A 19,987-nucleotide genomic window follows, 5' to 3' on the forward strand; every position below is an offset into this window, starting at 1 on the left:
ATAAAGCCAATGGACAACATACATATGTTAAGTGTAAACATTTCCTAACGTGTGATGTCAGGAATATTGTCCTATCTCTTGTTGTATTTGATAAAGTATATATTATAACAGTTAGTGTCTATCGACCTGCCAGCGGTTTTGTTCGGTAAGTCACCTCATCTTTGTTTTTACATATAATTTTTCCCACGTGGAATGTTTCCTTCCATTATATTTATAACAGTTAAAACTTTTTATGAAGTACTTATTTATATAAATGCCCAGATTTAGGGCATTTAAACCTGTTCCAGGCAAATACCCATTTATAAATGTCCTGCCCACTGGGCATTTATTCAGCCCACACCAGTAACCACACCAGAGATGATGTCATCATCATCATCATCATCGTTGTTGATGTCGTTGTCTTCAGTCTGATGACTGGTTGAAGCAGCTCTCCACACTAGTCTATCCTGTGTAAGCCTTTTCATCTCCAAATGATCTCCGCAGCTTACATACATTTGAACCTTCTTACTGTATTCATTTTACATATAATGTGAGACTTTATGATAATCTGTTGCCTGAGTGAGTGAGTGTTTAGGAAGGGTGTTACTGGTTTGTGTGTCAAGGAATCAATAACAGAGAGGTGTAAAAAGTTTTGTAAAAGCAAAGTAAGATGTAACATATGACAGAGTTTGACAATTGACTAAGGGGCTCAGAATAAATGATTAGAGTAAAGTTATAAAATGATGGAAATTCCTGGATGGAAACATATGTAAAATGAGGGAAAAGCAACTGCTTACTTATAGAGGCCTGATGCCTGGCACTCAGAAACACGTAATAGAAAACTGTTAACAGTAGCTTTCGAGCTCTTGCTCTTTTGCTAGTAAGAGTGCACACAGATACTAAAGCGTACACACTATGTGTGTGTTGCTGACAAAGGCCTTAATGGCCAAAAGCTATAATTGTGTGAATCTTTTTGTTGTGCCTATCACGACTCAGCATCTCTGCCATATGGTGAGTAGCAACTTTCCTTCTCTAATATTGTTATTCAACAGTAATTAGCAATAGAGTAACTAAGGCAAACATACTGGAAGCTGCACAAAAAAATCCTTCTGTCCAAAAGTTAATATTGATTATTGATAGCAATCAGTTTGAAAATATTGGGTATTTGTTAATGTGAACAGAAAATTTTGTATCATATTGTTCTCTTTTATTTTTAGAGAAACTTAGTGGAGAAAAGTTAGATGTGCCTGAAGTGACACAGTCAGAAGAGGGTCAGAAGCAGAAGTTAGGAATTGTCCTAGCTGCTACCAACAGGGTAAGTTCACTTGGTACCTTTAGTTTGTATCACTGCACTCTACATGAATACTGAGGTTAGTCTCCTTTGTTTTGCTACTGAAACTGGTATTTTTTTAAATTTCTACAATTTATTGTAAGATAAATAGCAATTGAATTAGAGTTAGCGACTGTGTTGAAGACATATAGTGCACCCATTGTCATGTTGTGGAGCAGTTTGGTTTTTACTTGACAGAGACTGTCGGTATTAGAGTACATAGCATGTATGCTGGGAGAGATGTTTGACCTCTGTACCTCATAGTACGGTGACACTTCTCATTGTATGGTTGCTCACATGTGGTTGTTATGCAGCATTGAATTGGCAAAAAATATGTTGTAATGTAGTCCTCCTTTCTACTTTTACAATCCCTGACAGTGGATAGTGCCCCCTATAAACTACACATTGTTGCCCATGGCGGTTGACTAAGGCAGCAACAATTTTCCGGCAAACCATCTACCCTCGACATAGTGACAATTGAAGAGTTCATTGCCTGAAGTTTAGAGTCATCCTTAATATATAATATATAGTATTAAGTCAGTTGCTTATTTCACACTGCCCACCGAAAAGAAAAGATAAGAAACTGATGCTTATTTTTAATAAGCCAAAGTGAAATAATTGCAAAGCAGAACTGTGAACTGTATTACTCAGCAAAGTTAAGTTATAAATCTAGGCACAGGGGCAGCAATATCATGTTTATGCCAAAGAAATAGGGAGCGGGAAGTAATACTGGTGTACACTCCAGTATTACCCGCATGGATAAAGTCATTGCGAGTAATCAACTGAAAGTATTTTGTATGGTGTTCTAGAGTATTTAAAATTATTAATGTTGTTCCAAGCAGTAGTGTAGCATAGAGGTTAAGACATATTTATGACAAGCAAGAGGTTGTAAATTTGAATCCCTTCAGGTGCTTATAAAATTTTATTTATAAAAATTTACTTTAATTGCTTTATTCATTAGTTTCATTAAATTTATTGTGTTTATTTTACTTCTAACCTTTGCCGTGTTATTTTAACCATTGTATTAACATTTTTACATGTCCATCACATAATAGATGACTTTTTTTCAAAAGTTGATCCCACTCCTCCCCTTGTGAGTTACTGAATGTTTTGTCACTAGCATTGCAGATGAAAGTGTTTGCCAGTAAGAGAAAGTGGATAGAATTATTTTCAAATTTGTATGCTATGAAGGATAATACAGTTGTTGCCAATTAGTTTTGTTAATTTAGAAAACATTTTAGCTTTTTTGTGTATTGTTTGGTGAAAGATAAAATATGACCCTCTTCAAATAAATAAAGAAAAGATTTCATGGTCCATTTCTGAGTGGTAGTCAAATATTTTGATTTTTGAGTCACATATGAAAAATTAACTCGTAATGAAACCCATGTCAGTGCCTGCATGCACAACAATTAAACACAGACTGGCACTTTTATTCGACAATAATCCTTGTGTGCTGTCACTTTGTCAACATTTATTTACAGGCTAATGTGTGTGAAACACATTTCACCTAAGAAGTAAACCACTGGCAGCTTAGATTCTGATGCTTCATTCTTTCAAAAAAATCTAACGTAGTATGCCCTTCTTCTTTCACACATAACACATTGATTTCGGCACCTTTCAGAACGCAGTCTCATACACAGAAAAGTTCTTCTAAGAGTTCCATTGCTAGCCTTGAAGTTCAGTTTTGTGTAACAAAAGCTGTGCAGGTTGTTGAAATTGCTATCTGATAGTACATATATCTATATCATCAGTGGAATACTTATTGTGAACACCTTGCCTCTCCCTTGGTGCAGGAATGTGAACTCGACTCTGCTCTGATGTGTGTCATTCCTTCCGTAATTTGCAAACCATCCTCTTGCTCACCTTTAATGTTTTGGCTGCATGTTCCATTGCCTTCTCCACTGGCATGATAAATCCCTTCTCTGCTAATCATCAACAAATGTAATCATGCTAACCACAAACCATCTCGCCTGTTTGCAAAGAATTTTTTGAACTCACTTCTGTTCCTGCACTGTGGTATAACAATACACATTACTTTAATCGGAGTGTGACTAAATAATGTGTTAGTCCGTGCTATTGCTGCATTTCCTCTTTGTCTTGTCGGGTTGTACTTTAAAGTCTGTTTTCTCTGTTCTGCAATATATTATTTTGAACATTTGTGGCAATGTAAAGCAGTAAGTTAGTCAGTAACTTGGAGTACTTACACCTTCTTTAAACTGAGCCACTGAAGCATGTCATCATAGTGAGATGGTTGAATTTCATGAGCCAAAGCCTGCTAAAATATCCCACTTCACATGCTTTTACGCTGTTGCTATATATATTTGTAATATTTTGCAGGTATTGGGACTTCCCCGTTGGTCACAACAAAAATGGAGTGTTGAAAGTATTCATTCAAAGAATATTGTTGCAATTTTACATTTGCTTGTTGCTCTGGCCCGCCATTTCAGAGCACCTGTTCGCTTACCTGAAAATGTAGCTGTCCATGTTGTTGTTGTACAGGTATGAACTATGAACTAAATATTTTATGTCATTCTTTTGCCAATTGAAGTGTAAATAATTTAGTCAGTTACATTGATAGGCAAAAAAATAATTTAAAGAATAATATACGTAGAGTGTAGTAACGCTTGTATACTGTGTTTTGGCGAAGTGTAGCTGACTCTCATTTCGTCTCTTCCTTGTATGTAACTATTAGTTTGACAAAATGCACGCATGGTGGCTACCTTTCTCAGAATAGTTATTATGATGCTTTCCTTAGTTACATTTCTGCAGTGCTTTATGTATATCTTGTTGTTGTTATTCTTTAACACAGAATTGGATTAACCATATTCTCAACAAAATCTTCATATAATAGACAGAGTGAGACTGGTTAACAATTTTCTCCTATTTCAAGTTTTTGCATAGTTTGGTCTGAGCAGCATCTCCTCCTTTGGCAGTGTACAAAAAATTTAGAATTGAAGCAGCAAAGAGGAGTTACATTCGTGGAAGAGGTGTTTAAACAGCAGCTGAAAAAACAAGATGTCCAATCCTTCTCTTAACAGTATTTGCTATCAGTACAAGCACAAACATATATCCCACTGAGAAGGGAAGCCATGTAATCAATCATTAGCTTTATAAAACATCTGAAGAGAGAAGCTAAAGCAGACTGTAGAGTGCTACCATATTACTTTATGCTGCCCCTCTCTCTCCTCTTCAAGTGTGATCTAATGATATATTTTCTTTTGCTGATAGGTTTTAAGAAGCAGACAATGAAAGGCTCGATTGATAACAGTTAATCTACAATCCATTATCTAAATTGTTACGCATTTCAAGATCAGTTTAAGTACACTCAATTTTAACATCATCTACATGGCACAGAATGACATTAATCACTTCACACTGAAATTTTAAGTGCGTCCCAATGGGACTCAGATATTTCCAGAATGAAATTTTCACTCTGCAGTGGTGTGTGCACTGATGTGAAACGTCCTGGCAGATTAAAACTGTATGCCAGACCGAGACTCAAACTTGGACCTTTGCATTTTGCCAGCAAGTGCAAAGATAATTAGTGCTAACACATTAGTGATGGTGGTCACCAAATGACAGCAACAGACTTCCTGGCAGATTTAAGCTGTGTGCAAGATTGAGACTTGAACTCAGGACCTTTGCCTTTTGCGGGTAAGTGCTCTACCGACTGAGCTATACAAACATGATTCGCGACCTGTCCTCACAGCTTTAATTCTGCCAGTAACTCATCTCCTACCTTCCAAACTTCTCAGAAGCTCTACTGCGAACCTTGCAGAACTAGCACTGCTGGAAGAAAGACAATTGCAGACACATCGCTTACCCACAGTCTAGGGTACATTTCCAGAGTGAAATTTTCCCTCTGCAGTAGTGTGTGCACTGATGTGAAACATACTGGCAAATTAAAACTGTGTGCCAGACCGAGACTGGCAATTGGACCTTTGCCTTTTGCGGGCAAGTGCAAAGATAATTAGCGCTAACACATTATTGTTGGCGGCCGCCGATTGGCAACAACAGACTGTAGCCTTCTATTCACCATGAATTCAATGAAAAAGGAAAGACCCAAACAGATAGCAAAGAAATCATAATTAAATATTAAATAATATAAACCAACAGGTCACATGAATTATATACTCTTAACGAATTTGATTACATGAAAACATAACTTCAGAAAATAAATAAAAGATATTAGAAAAAAATATTCAAAATATGGTATTAAAGGAAGTGTAAGTGGAAAAGCTGGAAAAAATACTATTATTTACAGAATTTGTCTATCATTTAGAACTACAACAATTAATATGAGGACACGCTTTAGTGCAAAAAATCTGAACTGCTTGTTTATAAAACAAATCCTTATTTATACTTTTAAGAACTGTTATTATTTATGTAATGTAATTAGAAAAACGAGTAAAGGATGTATATGAAATTAATCCATTGTCTGCTAATTGCAACAGAGCGAAGAATTGTCTTTTCTCCAAAAAGATTTTTTTAAAATATCTTTCACAGAAAGAATTAATAATGTTCAGATCAACATATTCCACCAGTCTATTTTGTTACTTCTAGTCTTTCTTTAAACAAAATCCATTATGTTCAGAAAATTGTATTTTGAGAGAGAATAATCCTCTAACGAGATGGTCATTGTAGACAAACATTAACTAAGTACACAATCGTGCAGCAAGAGTAATCATATCAGGTATAAAATGTATCTACAAAAGTGTTATCTTCCAAAGTTAATCTAACCAGTTTAGAAATGAAGAAAGAAAATTAGAAAGAGGCAGAGATAATTTGTGGCACACAGTTCACATAAGTAAATATGTATTTGTGTGTAACTAGCATCAAAGTTGTTGTGTGTCCAGACTAAACGCATTTAATATCACATTATTTCATTTGTGTCATTCACTGCCCTTGCAGGTATCCGCTTTGTAAAGAACATGGGTAACATTTAATTCATTACACACAATGAAAGGCTCATGTTATTGTTGCATCTCAAATGGAAATGTTGATAAACAAACAGCTTTGATGTTGCTCACAGTGGATCGACTGGTGCACAGCCTGGGCTATCCAATGTAGATTGGTAGTGCCACTTAGCAGAAGATACACCAACTCCTGGGGTCATTCAAAGTAATGTCAGACCCCTCCTGCGAGCCACCTTATTGCTTGGGGGTGATGTGCTGTGCACCAACACCATTCAAATGATGTGCTGTGCACCAACACCATTCAAACGTAAAGAAAACAAAAACGAAACACTTGCTGCCCACACCATTGAACGTGTAAATGATAGTCACACACAAAAAACAGTTTGAAACCCTGTTAATGAATTTCTACACAAGTCAAAGTCGTCATGTTATCTCTCAGCAGTAAACTTCAAATTTCTTCTTCTTCCCTTTTCAGTTACTTTTTCTCTTATTATTTCCAAAATTAGTTTACAATCATCTTTTTATTCATACTGTTTTTGATCTACCATTCCAGTGGAATTTCTCCTTTGTTGTGAAATTCCAATTGCAGTTCTCATCGTGGATTAGTAAATTATATACAGTGTTTTGCTGATCTTTGCACAAACATACACCTGAGAAAGTGCTTTTGAACTCTGCAGGTGTTGTAAATTTTTCCACACTAACTCACAATATGAGTTATGTTCGAAAAATTCTGAAACATTTGTAATTTCATGCCAGTGTTGTGTTGGAGTGAAATTGAGTTGCCATCCCGGCTCATGCCTGTGTTTGATGTATAACTGCCGGAAGTTTCATTGTTGTATTTCTGTTAATTATTGTTCAGTGCTGTATTGAGTAGAACGTTGCGTCGCACAGTTTGCAAATTTTGAGGTGACGTAGTTAGAGAAGCAACGTGTCTGCATTATATTTTGCTTGAAACTTGAGAAACCTTTACAGAGACACACCAAATGATGCAGGAAGCCTACGGTGATGAGTGCTTAAGCTGTGCATGGTGTTACGAATGGTTCATATGATTTAGAAATGACTGGACGGAACTTAAAGATGACTCTCATTCAGGAAGCCCTTCGACATCCATTGATATGCTCATGTCAGGAACATCAATGAAATTGTGTGTGTATTGAAAACTGACTGTCTGAGATATTGTAGAAGAATGTAACATTTCAGTCGGATCATGCCATGAGATCCTGACGTGGCACCTTGGAATGCATCGTGCTGCTGCCAAGTTCATCCCATGGCACAAGAAAGGCCTTCACCTCACAATCTGTGAAGAGCTTTTGGATCACGCAAATGAGAACAAGATCTTCCTTAAGAGAACCATAAATGGTGATGAGAAGTGAGTCTATGGTTATGATGTTGAGACCTGGGTTCAGCCTTCACAATGGGTCGGGAGATGTTCTCCAAGACCAAAGAAAACTGAAAAGGTTAGGTTAAATGTCAAAGCCGTGCAGATAGTTTTCTTTGACTTTGAAGAATTGGTTCATTGTGAATTCACAAAAACAAAGTATTAATCAATGTTGCTATCGGGATGTGTTGCGATACCTGCAAGAAAATGTGAGAAGGAAACGGCCTGAAATCAGGTGAGGTATTTTCGTAGCTCGTACATCATGATAATGCACCTGCATATTCGTCCCTGTTGGTGCATGACTATTGTACAGAAAATGAATTCACTGTGCTGCCTCACCCTCCGTACTTTCCAGACCTAGCCCCTGCGGGTACTTATTTTATTTGCAAAGTGAAAACCCCATTGGAAGGTTGAAGATTTGCAATAGATGTGATAAAAGAAAATTTGCAGATGGGGCACTGTGCGGTCCAGCAAGAGGTGTACCAAAACAGCTTCCAGAAGTGCAAATGGCATTGGGGGTCGTGTATCAATTGTGGAGGAGAGTATTTTGAAAGTGACCATACACAATAAGTAAAATGTAAGCATAGAAAAATTTTGTGCTCAAAAGTTCCAGAATTTTTTTGAACTGACCTCGTATGTAGTCACAAACATTACAAGTAGAGTGCACATCAACAGCAATTTGTGAAAACGAAATGCTAAATTGTCCGTCGGTAGCAAAATAGTTGATCCTTAAGTTAAGAGTAGTAATATTATTGCTAAGCACTGTTATTATTAAGTTAGTGTAGCAGTTATCATTGGAGCTTTCTTGCATCAGCAAATCAATATCCTGTCATTTCCAGCTTCAGCCAGTATCAGTATTGCAGTTTTCTTTGATCTTGTCCAATTGATCCAGCTAATTAACTTTAATTTCAAGATTGGAAGAATGTTGTCATACATCAGAAATCTTCTTGCAATCTGAATTGCTTTTGTCACATGATTTTTGCATACCAAAATTGGTATAGATAACTATTGCATTTGGTTCAACAATCTGAGTTGCCGTGAGATTGAACTTCAGTCTCCTTGGATTCTCTCTCTTCTTCTCATTGTTTACTGTCCTGCTTGGCATTTGTTGATCACATAAGTTCATTTTTCAAATCCTTGAATAACTCTTACATGTCATAATGATTTTTTATAACTTTTTTATTCAACATTCCATCCAAATCTATTTTCAATTTTTGATTTTGCTCATAGAGCTTTTTTGTTTACATATGCACTTAATTTTTGATTATCAGCCTTCAGTTAGTTACTGAGTTTCATGTTCCATGGATCACACAAATTAATTTTTAACTATAGCTACATGCCGAATATCTACAGAGGTTTTTTTTCTTTGGATCGACAGTGTTGAACAGCAACCTTGCTTGTCAAAAAATTTAGTTTTACATGAGAGTGAAAAAAATTATCATCTTGATATCAAACATGTAAAGGCAACCTTAATGTTGAGTAATGAATGTCATTTTTTGTTCTGCTGTTTATAATTATGTACATCATTGTTCCTTTTGTTTATAACAAATTTAATGAGGGAACAAATATAGTGTGAAGCAGTAGTCAAAATGATTGTGTGTGTGCACCACATATTACTCTTGCAGCAGGTTTTTGAGCAGTGATGACTTTCTTTCTTAAAGATGAGTAACCACAGAACATATTTGTTTCAACTCATGCTTATTATCATCTATTTTCTTGTCCAAATCTACACCCAGATTTTATAATAATTGCATTAACACATTCTGCTTTCCTACATTATCAGCATGATTGTTGCCTATTCCTGCCTCTTTCGATTTTGTGTCTGTTCTCAACTTTGAACTGTAATATTCAGCTATCTCTACAACTTGAATTTTGTCAGTTAGTCCTGATTCATCAGTGACATGTCCAAACTACCCAAATCAACACTGCCCTCATTAATTACATCTTGTTTCTCACTTTGACTAGACTCTGTTGTTTATAATCAGAAGAGCAGTTCACTATCTACATCTTTCCTCCAGTCCAAAGTTGCTTGAGAAATGGAGGTACCACTGAAAATGACAAATTAACTTATTATATGTTGACACTGCGCTGGGGCTCCAGATCAGAAGATCATTGCAGGATGTCAAGTCCTTGTCACCGGTCTCCATACATAAGAGTATCCCTCAGTGATGCTGTATTAACCAATGATACTTCTCTCCTCTTCAACTCGGTGATCTAATGAAGCATTTTATTTTCTTGATATCTTTTAGGAATCGGACAATGAATGGTTTGATTAATAACAATTAATGCAGGCTCACATTCTGTACAATTTATTATCAAAATTATTACTCACTTCAAAGCCAATTTAACTACACTTTGTTTTAGCAGGATTCTGTATGTCACAATACAACATTAATCATTTAACACTGAAACCGTAAGCACATCTGAACAGAGTGGGGGTAATTATCCCGAATACAGTAGTGAGTGCGGCTACATGACGACGGCAGATTCTAGTTATCTACTTGCCACCTTAGTGCTATGCCAAGCACATGCACTAAGCAACAATCATTATACCAGAAAGCATTGTCAGTGGGCAAAGATTATTCTTAAATGCTGGACGTGGTAAACCAGTGGTAGCTGCAGTTATGTAACACGCACCCTGTGGTAAAAGTGATCACCAAGGTCTCAAGAAATGTCTTGAAATATAACAGGTATTCTTATGTGGGAGGATAAGGGATCCTCACAACATTATCTGTTTAACATACTGGATGTTATTTAGAAAGATAAGCTAGGGAGCAATTCTTGCTGGAAATTCGGAATGTAGGTGTGGGTGTTCCTAAGTTTGTCTGTTTTTCTCACTTTTCTCTTTTCACCCTGCTTTGTTTTTAGTATTATTATTGTTAATGATGCCCATTGAATTTTTTTCCTTGTGTCCATTTTGAACATTTTTATATGATCATTTCTCTCCTACACGAACTATTATATTCTATGGCCAGTGCTGTCTTTTTCTCACAGTATCACTTTGGTGTACTATCTAGTTGTAAGACAATTGCGCCATAAAGAATCAGTGTACATAATTAGCACCTGATATCATGTTTCAGCATCCTGTGAAACGTAATTAAGAATTGGACCTTGTATGGCCTGTTACGATCATCCTTCTCAACCACTTTGCTTGTAAAGATCAGATTGTTGATTGACTGATTGATTGATGTGTTATTGGCCCAGTTTTATCATACAGCACAAATTGTACAAGTGACATTGGACAAGTCAAAGAAAAGTTCAATAATACATAGTATAAGCAAGTAGTAGGCAAATTAAAAAGGTTAGGAAAAGCAGTAGGTGAATATGGACTGGGAGTAAGGAATGAAAGAGGAAGCTGCCTGGTAGAATTTTGCTCAGAGCATAATTTAATCATAGCTGACGCTTGGTTTAACAATCATTAGAGAAGGTTGTATACTTGGAAGAGAGATTTTGGAGACACCAGAAGGTTTCGGGTTGATTATATAATGGTAAGACAGAGATTTACGAACCAGGTTTTAAATTGTAAGACATTTCCAGGGGCAGATGTGGACTCCGACCACAATTTATTGGTTGTGGACTGTAGATTAAAACTGAAGAAACCACAAAAAAAGTAGGAATTTAAGGAGATGGGACCTGGATAAACTGAAAGAACCAGAGGTTGTAGAGTGTCTCAGAGGGAGCATTAGGGAACTATTGACAAGAGCAGGGGAAATGAATACAGTAGAAGAAGAATGGATAGTTTTGCAAGATGTAATAGTGAAGGCAGCAGAGGATCAAGTAGGTAAAAAGACAAGGGCTGGTAGAAATCCATGGGTAACACAAGAGATATTGAATTTAATTGATGAAAGGAGAAAATATAAAAATGCAGTAAATGAAGCTGGCAAAAAGGAATACAAATGTCTCAAAAATGAGATTGACGGGAAGTGCAAAATGGCTAAGCAGGAATGGCTACAGGACAAATGAAAGACTATGGAAACGATAGTTGCTGCCTGTAGGAAAATTAAAGAGACCTTTGGAGAAAAGAGAACTACCTGCATGAATATCAAGAGCTCAGATGGAAAACCAGTCCTGAGCAAAGAAGGGAAAGCAGAAAGATAAAAGGAATATATACAGGGTCTATACAAGTGCAGTATACTTGAGGGCAACATTATGGAAATGGAAGATTAGTAGACGAAGATGAGATGGGAGATAAGATACTGCATGAATAATTTGACAGAGCACTGAAGGATGTAAGTTGAAAGAAGGCCCTGGGAGTTGACAACATTCCGTTGGAACTACTGATAGTCTTGGGAGAGCCAGCCATGACAAAACTCTTCCATCTGGCCAGCAAGATGCATGAGACAGGTGAAATACCCTCAGACTCCAAGAAGAATGTAATAATCCAATTCCTAAGAAAGCAAGTGCTGACAAGCGCGAAAATTACCAAACAATCAGTTTAATAAGTCACGGATACAAAATGCTAACATGAATCCCTTACAGAAGAATGGAAAAACTGATAGAAGCCGACCTCGAGGAAGATCAGTTTGGATTCCGGAGAAAAGCAGGAACATGCGAAGCAATACTGATTGTACGACTTCTCATAGAAGATAGGTATTTGTAGACTTAGAGAAAGCTTTTGACAGTGTTGAATGGCATACTCTCTTTCACATTCTAAAGATGGCAGTAGCAAAATACAGGGAGCAAAAGGCTATATACAATTTGTACAGAAACCAGATGGCAGTTGTAAGAGTCAAGGGGCATGAAAGGGAAGCAGTGGTTGAGAAGTGAGTGTGATAGGGTTGTAGCCTACCCCCAATGTTATTCAATCTGTATATTGAGCAAGCAGTAAAGGAAACAAAAGAAAAAATTGGAGTAGGCATTAAAGTCCAGGGAGGAGAAATAAAAATTTGAGGTTTGCCGATGACATTGTAATCCTGTCAGAGCCAACAAAGGACTTGGAAGAGCAATTGAATGGAATAGACAGTGTTTTGAAAAGGAGGATGTAAGATGAACATCAAAAAAGCAAAACGAAGGTGATGGAATGTAGTCGAATTAAATCAGGTGATGCTGTGGGTATTAGATGAGGAAATGAGACACTTGAAGTAGTAGAGTTTTGCTATTTGGAGAGCAAAATAAATGATGATTGTTGAAGTAGGGAGGATATAAAATGTAGATGGGCAATGGTAAGAAAAGAGCTTCTGAATAAGAGAAATTATTAACATCGTTATAGATTTAAGTGTCAGGAAGTCCTTTTTGAAAGTATTTGTCTGGAGAGTAATGATATATGGAAGTAAAATGTGGATGATAACACTTTAGACAGCAAGAGAATAGAAGCTTTTGAAATGTGGTGCTACAGACAAATGCTGAATATTGGATGGTAGATTACGCAACTAATGAGGAAGTATTGAATAGGATTGGGGAGAAAGGAATTTGTGGCCCAACTTGACTAGAAGAAAGGATTGCTTGGTGGGACACATTCTGAGGCATCAAGGGATTACCAATTTAGTATTGGAGGGAAGACTGGAGGATAAAAACTGTAGGAGGAGACCAGGAGATGAATACACTAAGTAGATTCAGAAGGATGTATGTTGCAGCAGTTACTCAGAGATGAAGAGGCTTACACAGGATAGAGTAGCATGGAGAGCTGCATCAAACCAGTCTTTGGACTGAAGACCACATGAAGAAGAAGAAGAAGAAGAACAACAACAACAACAACAAAAACAACAACCTACTCTTACAATTAACTAGTAGCACAGTATGTCCTTGGTTCTCCCCACCCACCTGGCCTTAGTTTACGTTAGTTTCTTCCGACTCAGCATTTCTTCACTGTAACTACATTTGCTTCAATTCACTTTAGTTTCCCACATCTTTCATTGTCTTTCCCATTTATTTTTCACTACCCCCTCCCACCTCTGTTATGTACAATGCACTTAGCTTTTCACTCTTATTAACTCGTGCATGATATTTAAGCAGTAATTTCTATCTGCATATTACCCTGTCTTCCACCTTTAAGCTCTTAGGTGTTCAAATCTCGTCCGATGCAAACCCCAGCAATCAGTCTTTCCTTCTCATCTCGTAAGGTAAGTCTCCCCTGAACCACGGTTCTGGGCGACTTTCCCCAAAATCTACCCCTTGTCCTAGACCTCTCCAGTCCTTTTCCTTCACCCCTCTTCCTTCCCCATCAACCCTTTTGCTTGAAGAAGGAGCCACTGGCTCCAAAAGCTTGCCAATTGCAACACATCTTTTATGTGTGTGTTCTGCTGTGGCTTGGTGAGTAGATTTTTTATCTATCCAGTTAAATAATTTAGTTTTTAAGTAACTTTTTTGCTACATATTCAGAAATTCTTTTACAGATTAGTAACAGTACTTTATAAGAAATGTGTTTAGTTTAACTTAAATTATTGGACATGTAGCAATTTTTATTTCCTCTGATATTTTATTGTATAGTATTACGCCAATGTTAATTATGCTCCTCTGATTTGCTGTTTCTCTGTGATATTTTTGGTGTATATTTCACTTCCCTCTCGTACAATAGTTGTGTACATCTTTGTTCTGTGGTAGTTTGTTTCCAAGAGGTAGTCTCTGTTGAACAAGATAGTTTCATAAATGAATAAACTTGGAACATTCAGAACATCAAGCTCGGAAAATGAGGTTTTCAAGACTGCATCTTTTTATGGCCACAAATTATTGTTAGGGCTCATTGCATTCTAAAAACCTTTATGCTGTGAGTTAAGTGTTGCCAGAAACTGATTCCATATTGAAGGAATGAGTTTAACTGTGCACAGTATGCCTGCAGCACTGTTGTTTTGCTTTCTGTTGACTTTAAGTAAGCAATATACTGGTGTCTTCAGCAAATAGATTAGTTTTTTGAGGACTCATGTATTCAACAAAGTCACACACATAAATCAAGAAGAATAGTGGACCTGAGATTGAGCCCTGCAGTATGCCATATTTTATTGGCAATCCACTAGAAAGGAAGGAGTTGTTTCTTGTTTAATTCTTAGTGTTGAATTTATACTGAAGTGATATCTTCTGCATGTGATTTTTTAGATATGAACACAACCAGTTATGTGCTACACCTTTACTAGCCATCGTTTTAAGTTTTTGAGCAGACTTTTATGATCCAGGATGTCAAAGGTTTTTGATAGTTCTAGAAAAATACCTACAGCAAATATATGTTGATCAAGGGATTTTAAAGCACAGTCTAAGAATTCAAAAATCACTGTCTGTGTAGGTTTAGACTTTTAAAACCATGTTGTACGGCAAGAGGAGAACATTTATTTATGAAACTTAAAAGCATGTCATACAAGAAAACGGATAAAATAATGCCCTAAAACAATTTTCTCTAGAATTTTTGAGAAGGGATTTAACTGTGACACAGGTTTGTAGTTTGATATTTTATCCAAAGAGCCTTTTCTTAGCACTGGCATTCACAGTTCTCAGACATTTTCCTTGTTTGTTGCCATGGATTGTAGACCATGTGTTCAGCAAGTAAATATGCAAATAAAAACAACTGCAATGCCTTTCACACAGACTACTTCTCCACATCCTTTGTGTGACTAACACTGCCTGTGTGATGTAAACATTTAGTAACCATTTCCAGAAAACATGTTTCTTTTCACTTCATGCAGAAATAAATCTTCCATGCCATTACATTCCTGTGACAGTACTGTTAGCCGAGATCTCCAAGATCTAAAACACTGTCTCTCTCACCCCCTTCTCCCTATTTTCTCATACATAATATTCAGCCCCATGTCCAATTTACATAAACATATTATTCCTTTATTACAACACTCACTTTTCCTTGTCTACTCCATTTCTGCCTCATCACACATACCATTATCTTCAAAAGCAGTCAGACATTACAGTTATCTTGCTACAATCACTGTCTAGCATTCTGTTTGGATTATGTTCGAGTGAGGTGCCTTCTTATATGAATAGCTCTTTTCCAAGATAATTCCAGTCCTTTTGTTCAGTGTAATGTTATGACAGACCCTTTTTTTTTTCCAACTATGGCATCTGCATTGCCCTTCAATAACTAACAACTTCTCTCTGAAACATGTATATAATATGTGTTCTTGCCCCTCGCCCTCCTGCCAGTCTCGCTACACTTTCGCCTCACTTGCCCCTTCAGGCGCGTTTGGAAGAGTTAATATGCTAACTTTTTTATAATTTACTTTAGAAATTGGTAAACTAGCAGGGAAACCGGTAATAAAATGCATCAGAGGAAAAAAAGAGTTTCGGCATTAAAGGAGGCTAGCAGAACATGTTTTTTCTTAACAAATGCAAAAATTATGTGGGTAAAATAAAGATGTACTGTATTGCAGCATGTAAAAAGGTAGATTGTTTTACAAAAAAAAGGAGTTTTGAAACTACTACATAAAATGGGCACTAACCGCAACTATTATTTTGAAACAGGTAGCATAACATTCAGTCAGTCTTCACTGAACTTCTTTCGATTAGTTTGCACATGACAGGTGAGAAAGTACGTATGCGATGAAAGACTGTCCAACAGAACAAATCAGTTTGTGGTATTTAATGTTAACGGTGTAAAATCTTATATCTATATAGAAACTGGGCGCGCGCGCGCGCGCGCGCGCGCTCACACACACACACACACACACACACACACACACACACACACACACACTCTCTTTCAACGAAGGTAATTGTATTGCCATATAGTGAGTATGGAAATACCTGATTCAGTTCTGGTTGATGTAGAGACTTCACGAGATGAAATAAAAATGCCATTAGCAAAAGGAAAGCATGCAGCATTAATCATCTGTTTTGTGTATTAAAAAAAAAAGTTCATGGGACTCAGCATACAATGTATTGAGGAATTTGTATTGCTTTAGAAACTGGATGGTTCACTGAGCCATCGGACAGTATTAGAAGAAATAACAACTACCTATGATGACCTCGGGATGCGCTGTGAGAGAGATGCCTTCGATACATTATTTGACCACGCACCGGACAAACTGCAAGTTGTAAAAAAGGTATGTTACTAATTTAAAAGTTTGCCTTGAATATTAATGATGTCAGAAAATTGAGTGAATTCTTTTGTTTACAGTCTTTGGTTACATTTGTCAACAAGCATCTGAACAAAGTAAATCTTGATGTGACTGATCTTGATACACAGTTTCATGATGGTGTTTATCTAACTCTTTTGATGGGCTTGTTGGAAGGTTTCTTTGTGCCTTTATATAGTTTTCATTTAACACCACAAGATTTTGATCAAAAAGTTCATAATGTTGCCTTCGCCTTTGAACTTATGCAAGATGTGGGATTAGCTAAGCCGAAAGCTCGACCTGAAGGTATGTAGACTTCTTTATAACCGACATGTTTTTTAGCTATATATTATTTTACAGTGATCAGTCATTGTCATATAACTCTTTGTGAAATAATTTTCATGACTAGTTAACCTTCCTGTTTAGAAATAGTCTATTATTCATCCGTTTTACAGTCAGGTGTTTGAAGAAGTCAATAATAATCTAACTTGTTTCCAGATATTGTCAACTTGGATCTGAAATCAACACTCAGAGTATTATATAACCTTTTCACAAAATACAAAAACTTGAGCTGAAGTTAAGCAGACTGGAGACAATCACTGTCTAGCATAGAAATAAGCTTAACACTTCCGCTGCGGCATCGGTGCAGGTGCGCAACTCTCCAGTGTGGCCCGGCAACGTGCGAGTGTGGGCCGGTAACACTCTGAAACGGCAGGTACTTTCATGAAACGGATTCGAAAGCTGTGCTTCCACGCTATCATCACTCTGGAATTCTTCTGCAGCCTCTAAATGATAAGCTCCGTGGTATGCCTCGTCCTCCCTACACAGAAAATCAATGTCGTCTAGTACACTAAGTAACTGTTCCTCTGTCAGTTTAACACTTTTCCTGCTCCTTTTCACATTGGAAGGTCCAGGTGTCTGTTTATTAGTCACCATTACGAACAATATATGTTCGATAACGGACCACACAAAGGTGTACACGCTCTCATGCTAGCTTAGACGCTGCAACTAGACTGAGTAATCAGACAGTGAGCGCGGACGCTTATAAGCGTCAGCCATACTGGCTTCTGGCTTGTTTTGACGCTTATAAGCGTCAGCCGCAGCGAAGGTGTTAAGCCAAGAGCTTTACTAGTTGAGATTAACTATAATCACGGTAAACAGAAAATGAATGGTTGTCATAACAGGAACATTAAATACAGTATTGTCTTCATCAGTTTCAAAACTCATAACTTCATATTTGCTTGACACCACAGATTTAACAAAAATGTCACCTGTGGAGCATTGCTATCAGCAAAAGAACCACAGCCTACCTTTTGCTGACTGTAGATTAAAAATGTGTCTTGTCTTCTGTAACCGGACAGTGCATGTCTGTTCTTAGTTTAAGTCATTATGTGCCTTTGTTCTCCAGAAATGTGTGTTTTTTCAATATGTCTATGTAGAGTAACCAGTGTGTTTTAGTAGTCCCTTGATCTGCAACTTTTATGTACAGTAGATCACAAAAAGGAGAATAGAAAATAAGAATTAATAGGTTAGATAAGAGTTTGACAACTCTTTTTGCAAGTTAATTACTTGCTGTGCCGATAATTCTGATCTCAGATTGTTTGATGTTGTCTTACTACATTGTTAGACACATTCAATATGTTTTAATTAACTTCATTACATGTAATTTTTTTATTTATGTTTAAAACAAGATTTTGGTAATTTGTGTGTGACGTGTGCCTTCCATTACTTAAAATATGAATTAAGGTATAAGTAATTAATCAATGTGTGACAATTGTCTTCCATTATTTAAATTACAAATTAATGTGGAATAATTAATCAATGTGTGACAATTGTCTTCCATTACTTAATATACAAATTAATGTAGAAGTAATTAATCTATGTATAACAGTTGCCTTCCATTATTTAAAATACAAATTAATATAGAAATAATTAATCATCTGTTGACCATTCCCTTTGCATCCCAAAACTATGATTTAATGAGATAATGATTGGCCACTAAAATGGTACTACCAATGTGATCACTGTTTCACTGGTCTGCCAGAATTGCAGTTAGTTTCATTAGATTTTGTTTACAATATTCTTTTCATTCACAGATCATTACTAATAAAATGATTGTTTGAGGTGCACTAATAGCTTACTGCTGTCAGCTTCTGTTATCCGCTTCTGCAGGCCATTAATTTGTTGGAGTTATGTAATCTCTTACATAGTTATAGTAAGACTACTGGTGCTAAACTTCGAGAGGATGGATAACATGAAGAAGACATAAAATTATCACTGCCAGGAAGAAAATATACATATGTAAGGTTAGTTTGTGAAGTGCCTCTTTTTCACTGTGTCATTTATATTGTGCTTCCTTTATGCTGATACAAAAATGTTTGGGAAAGATGTCCTATGTGAACTAGATTCTTGCCATGAGAATTTGTATTACATTGAAAAATCTATAAATGTGTGCTAATCTATGAAATATATGCGCAGTGTTTAATAAAAGATTTTTATAAGATTCTCTCAAAATTATTTTTCTATTAAAAAACACAATCTTAGAACTTATTCTGTCCATCAAAATGGCACATACCTCGCATGAAAACAGTGTACACTGTTTTTTGGTTTCAGCTTGTGACATTAGTATATTGCTACACTGGTATCCAAAATTAATGAACTGCTATTTTCCTGACCTGTGTCTAATTCACGATATAATCATACAAACTGTAAACAAGACCTCCGTACCATCGTGTTCTGCACAGAAGATGGCATTCTGGTTAACAGACAACTGTGCCAGTGATGATGTCAGGCACCTATGAAACAAGGTAGTGTTTGCTGGGTAGCCCGACATCCACAGTCGCTGTGTACACAGTCACAGACAGTGCAGTATGGCACAGAGATGATGCTACAGACTCTCTGCAGTGGAGGACCAGAGAAAGAAAGTAGGACACTCGCAAACTGATGTGGTCCGATGGCTTAGTGTGAATCATTCTGTTATTTCTTGAATGTAGCGACAGTGTATACAGTCAGAAACTGTGTCCCAAAGACACTGTAACTGAGCACTTGTAACTTCAGAAGAGAGGACCGTTATTTGACTGTAATGACACGACAGTACTGCCTTAGTACTGCACAGCAAGTGGCATGGGAGTTTGCAGCATACCCTGGACATGTATCGAGGCAAATGGTGTGCAGAGACTTTGGCAGAGTGGCCTTTACTGTTGGAGACCTGCTGCTTGTCTACCTCTGACATGTCTTCACAGAAGGGAATGTCTAGATTGGAGTTACCAAGATGTCACCGTTTTGGTCGAACAGTGGACCAATGTTGTTTTAACAGATGAGTCCCGATTTGAGAGTGATTCTCAATGGATTTGGGTCTGGAGGGAACATGGAACATCATTTTGGGACCCAAACA

General features: G+C 36.9%; 1 protein-coding gene across 3 annotated transcripts in view; it reads left to right on the top strand.

Moving 5' to 3' along the window:
- LOC124612368 (beta-parvin) overlaps positions 1-19,096 on the top strand; it is a 112,064-nt gene extending 92,968 nt beyond the window's left edge. For all 3 annotated transcript variants that reach the window (XM_047140531.1, XM_047140533.1, XM_047140532.1), the window contains exons 5-9: positions 1,197-1,294; positions 3,647-3,808; positions 16,441-16,581; positions 16,656-16,899; positions 17,092-19,096. In XM_047140531.1, the coding sequence (XP_046996487.1) occupies positions 1,197-1,294; positions 3,647-3,808; positions 16,441-16,581; positions 16,656-16,899; positions 17,092-17,168 (722 nt within the window). In that variant the 3' untranslated portion in view covers positions 17,169-19,096. The remainder of the gene's footprint in view (positions 1-1,196; positions 1,295-3,646; positions 3,809-16,440; positions 16,582-16,655; positions 16,900-17,091) is intronic.
- The last annotated feature ends 891 nt before the right edge of the window (positions 19,097-19,987 follow it).

Source organism: Schistocerca americana, chromosome 4 (genome assembly GCF_021461395.2).
Source record: "Schistocerca americana isolate TAMUIC-IGC-003095 chromosome 4, iqSchAmer2.1, whole genome shotgun sequence".
Taxonomy (NCBI): domain Eukaryota; kingdom Metazoa; phylum Arthropoda; class Insecta; order Orthoptera; family Acrididae; genus Schistocerca; species Schistocerca americana.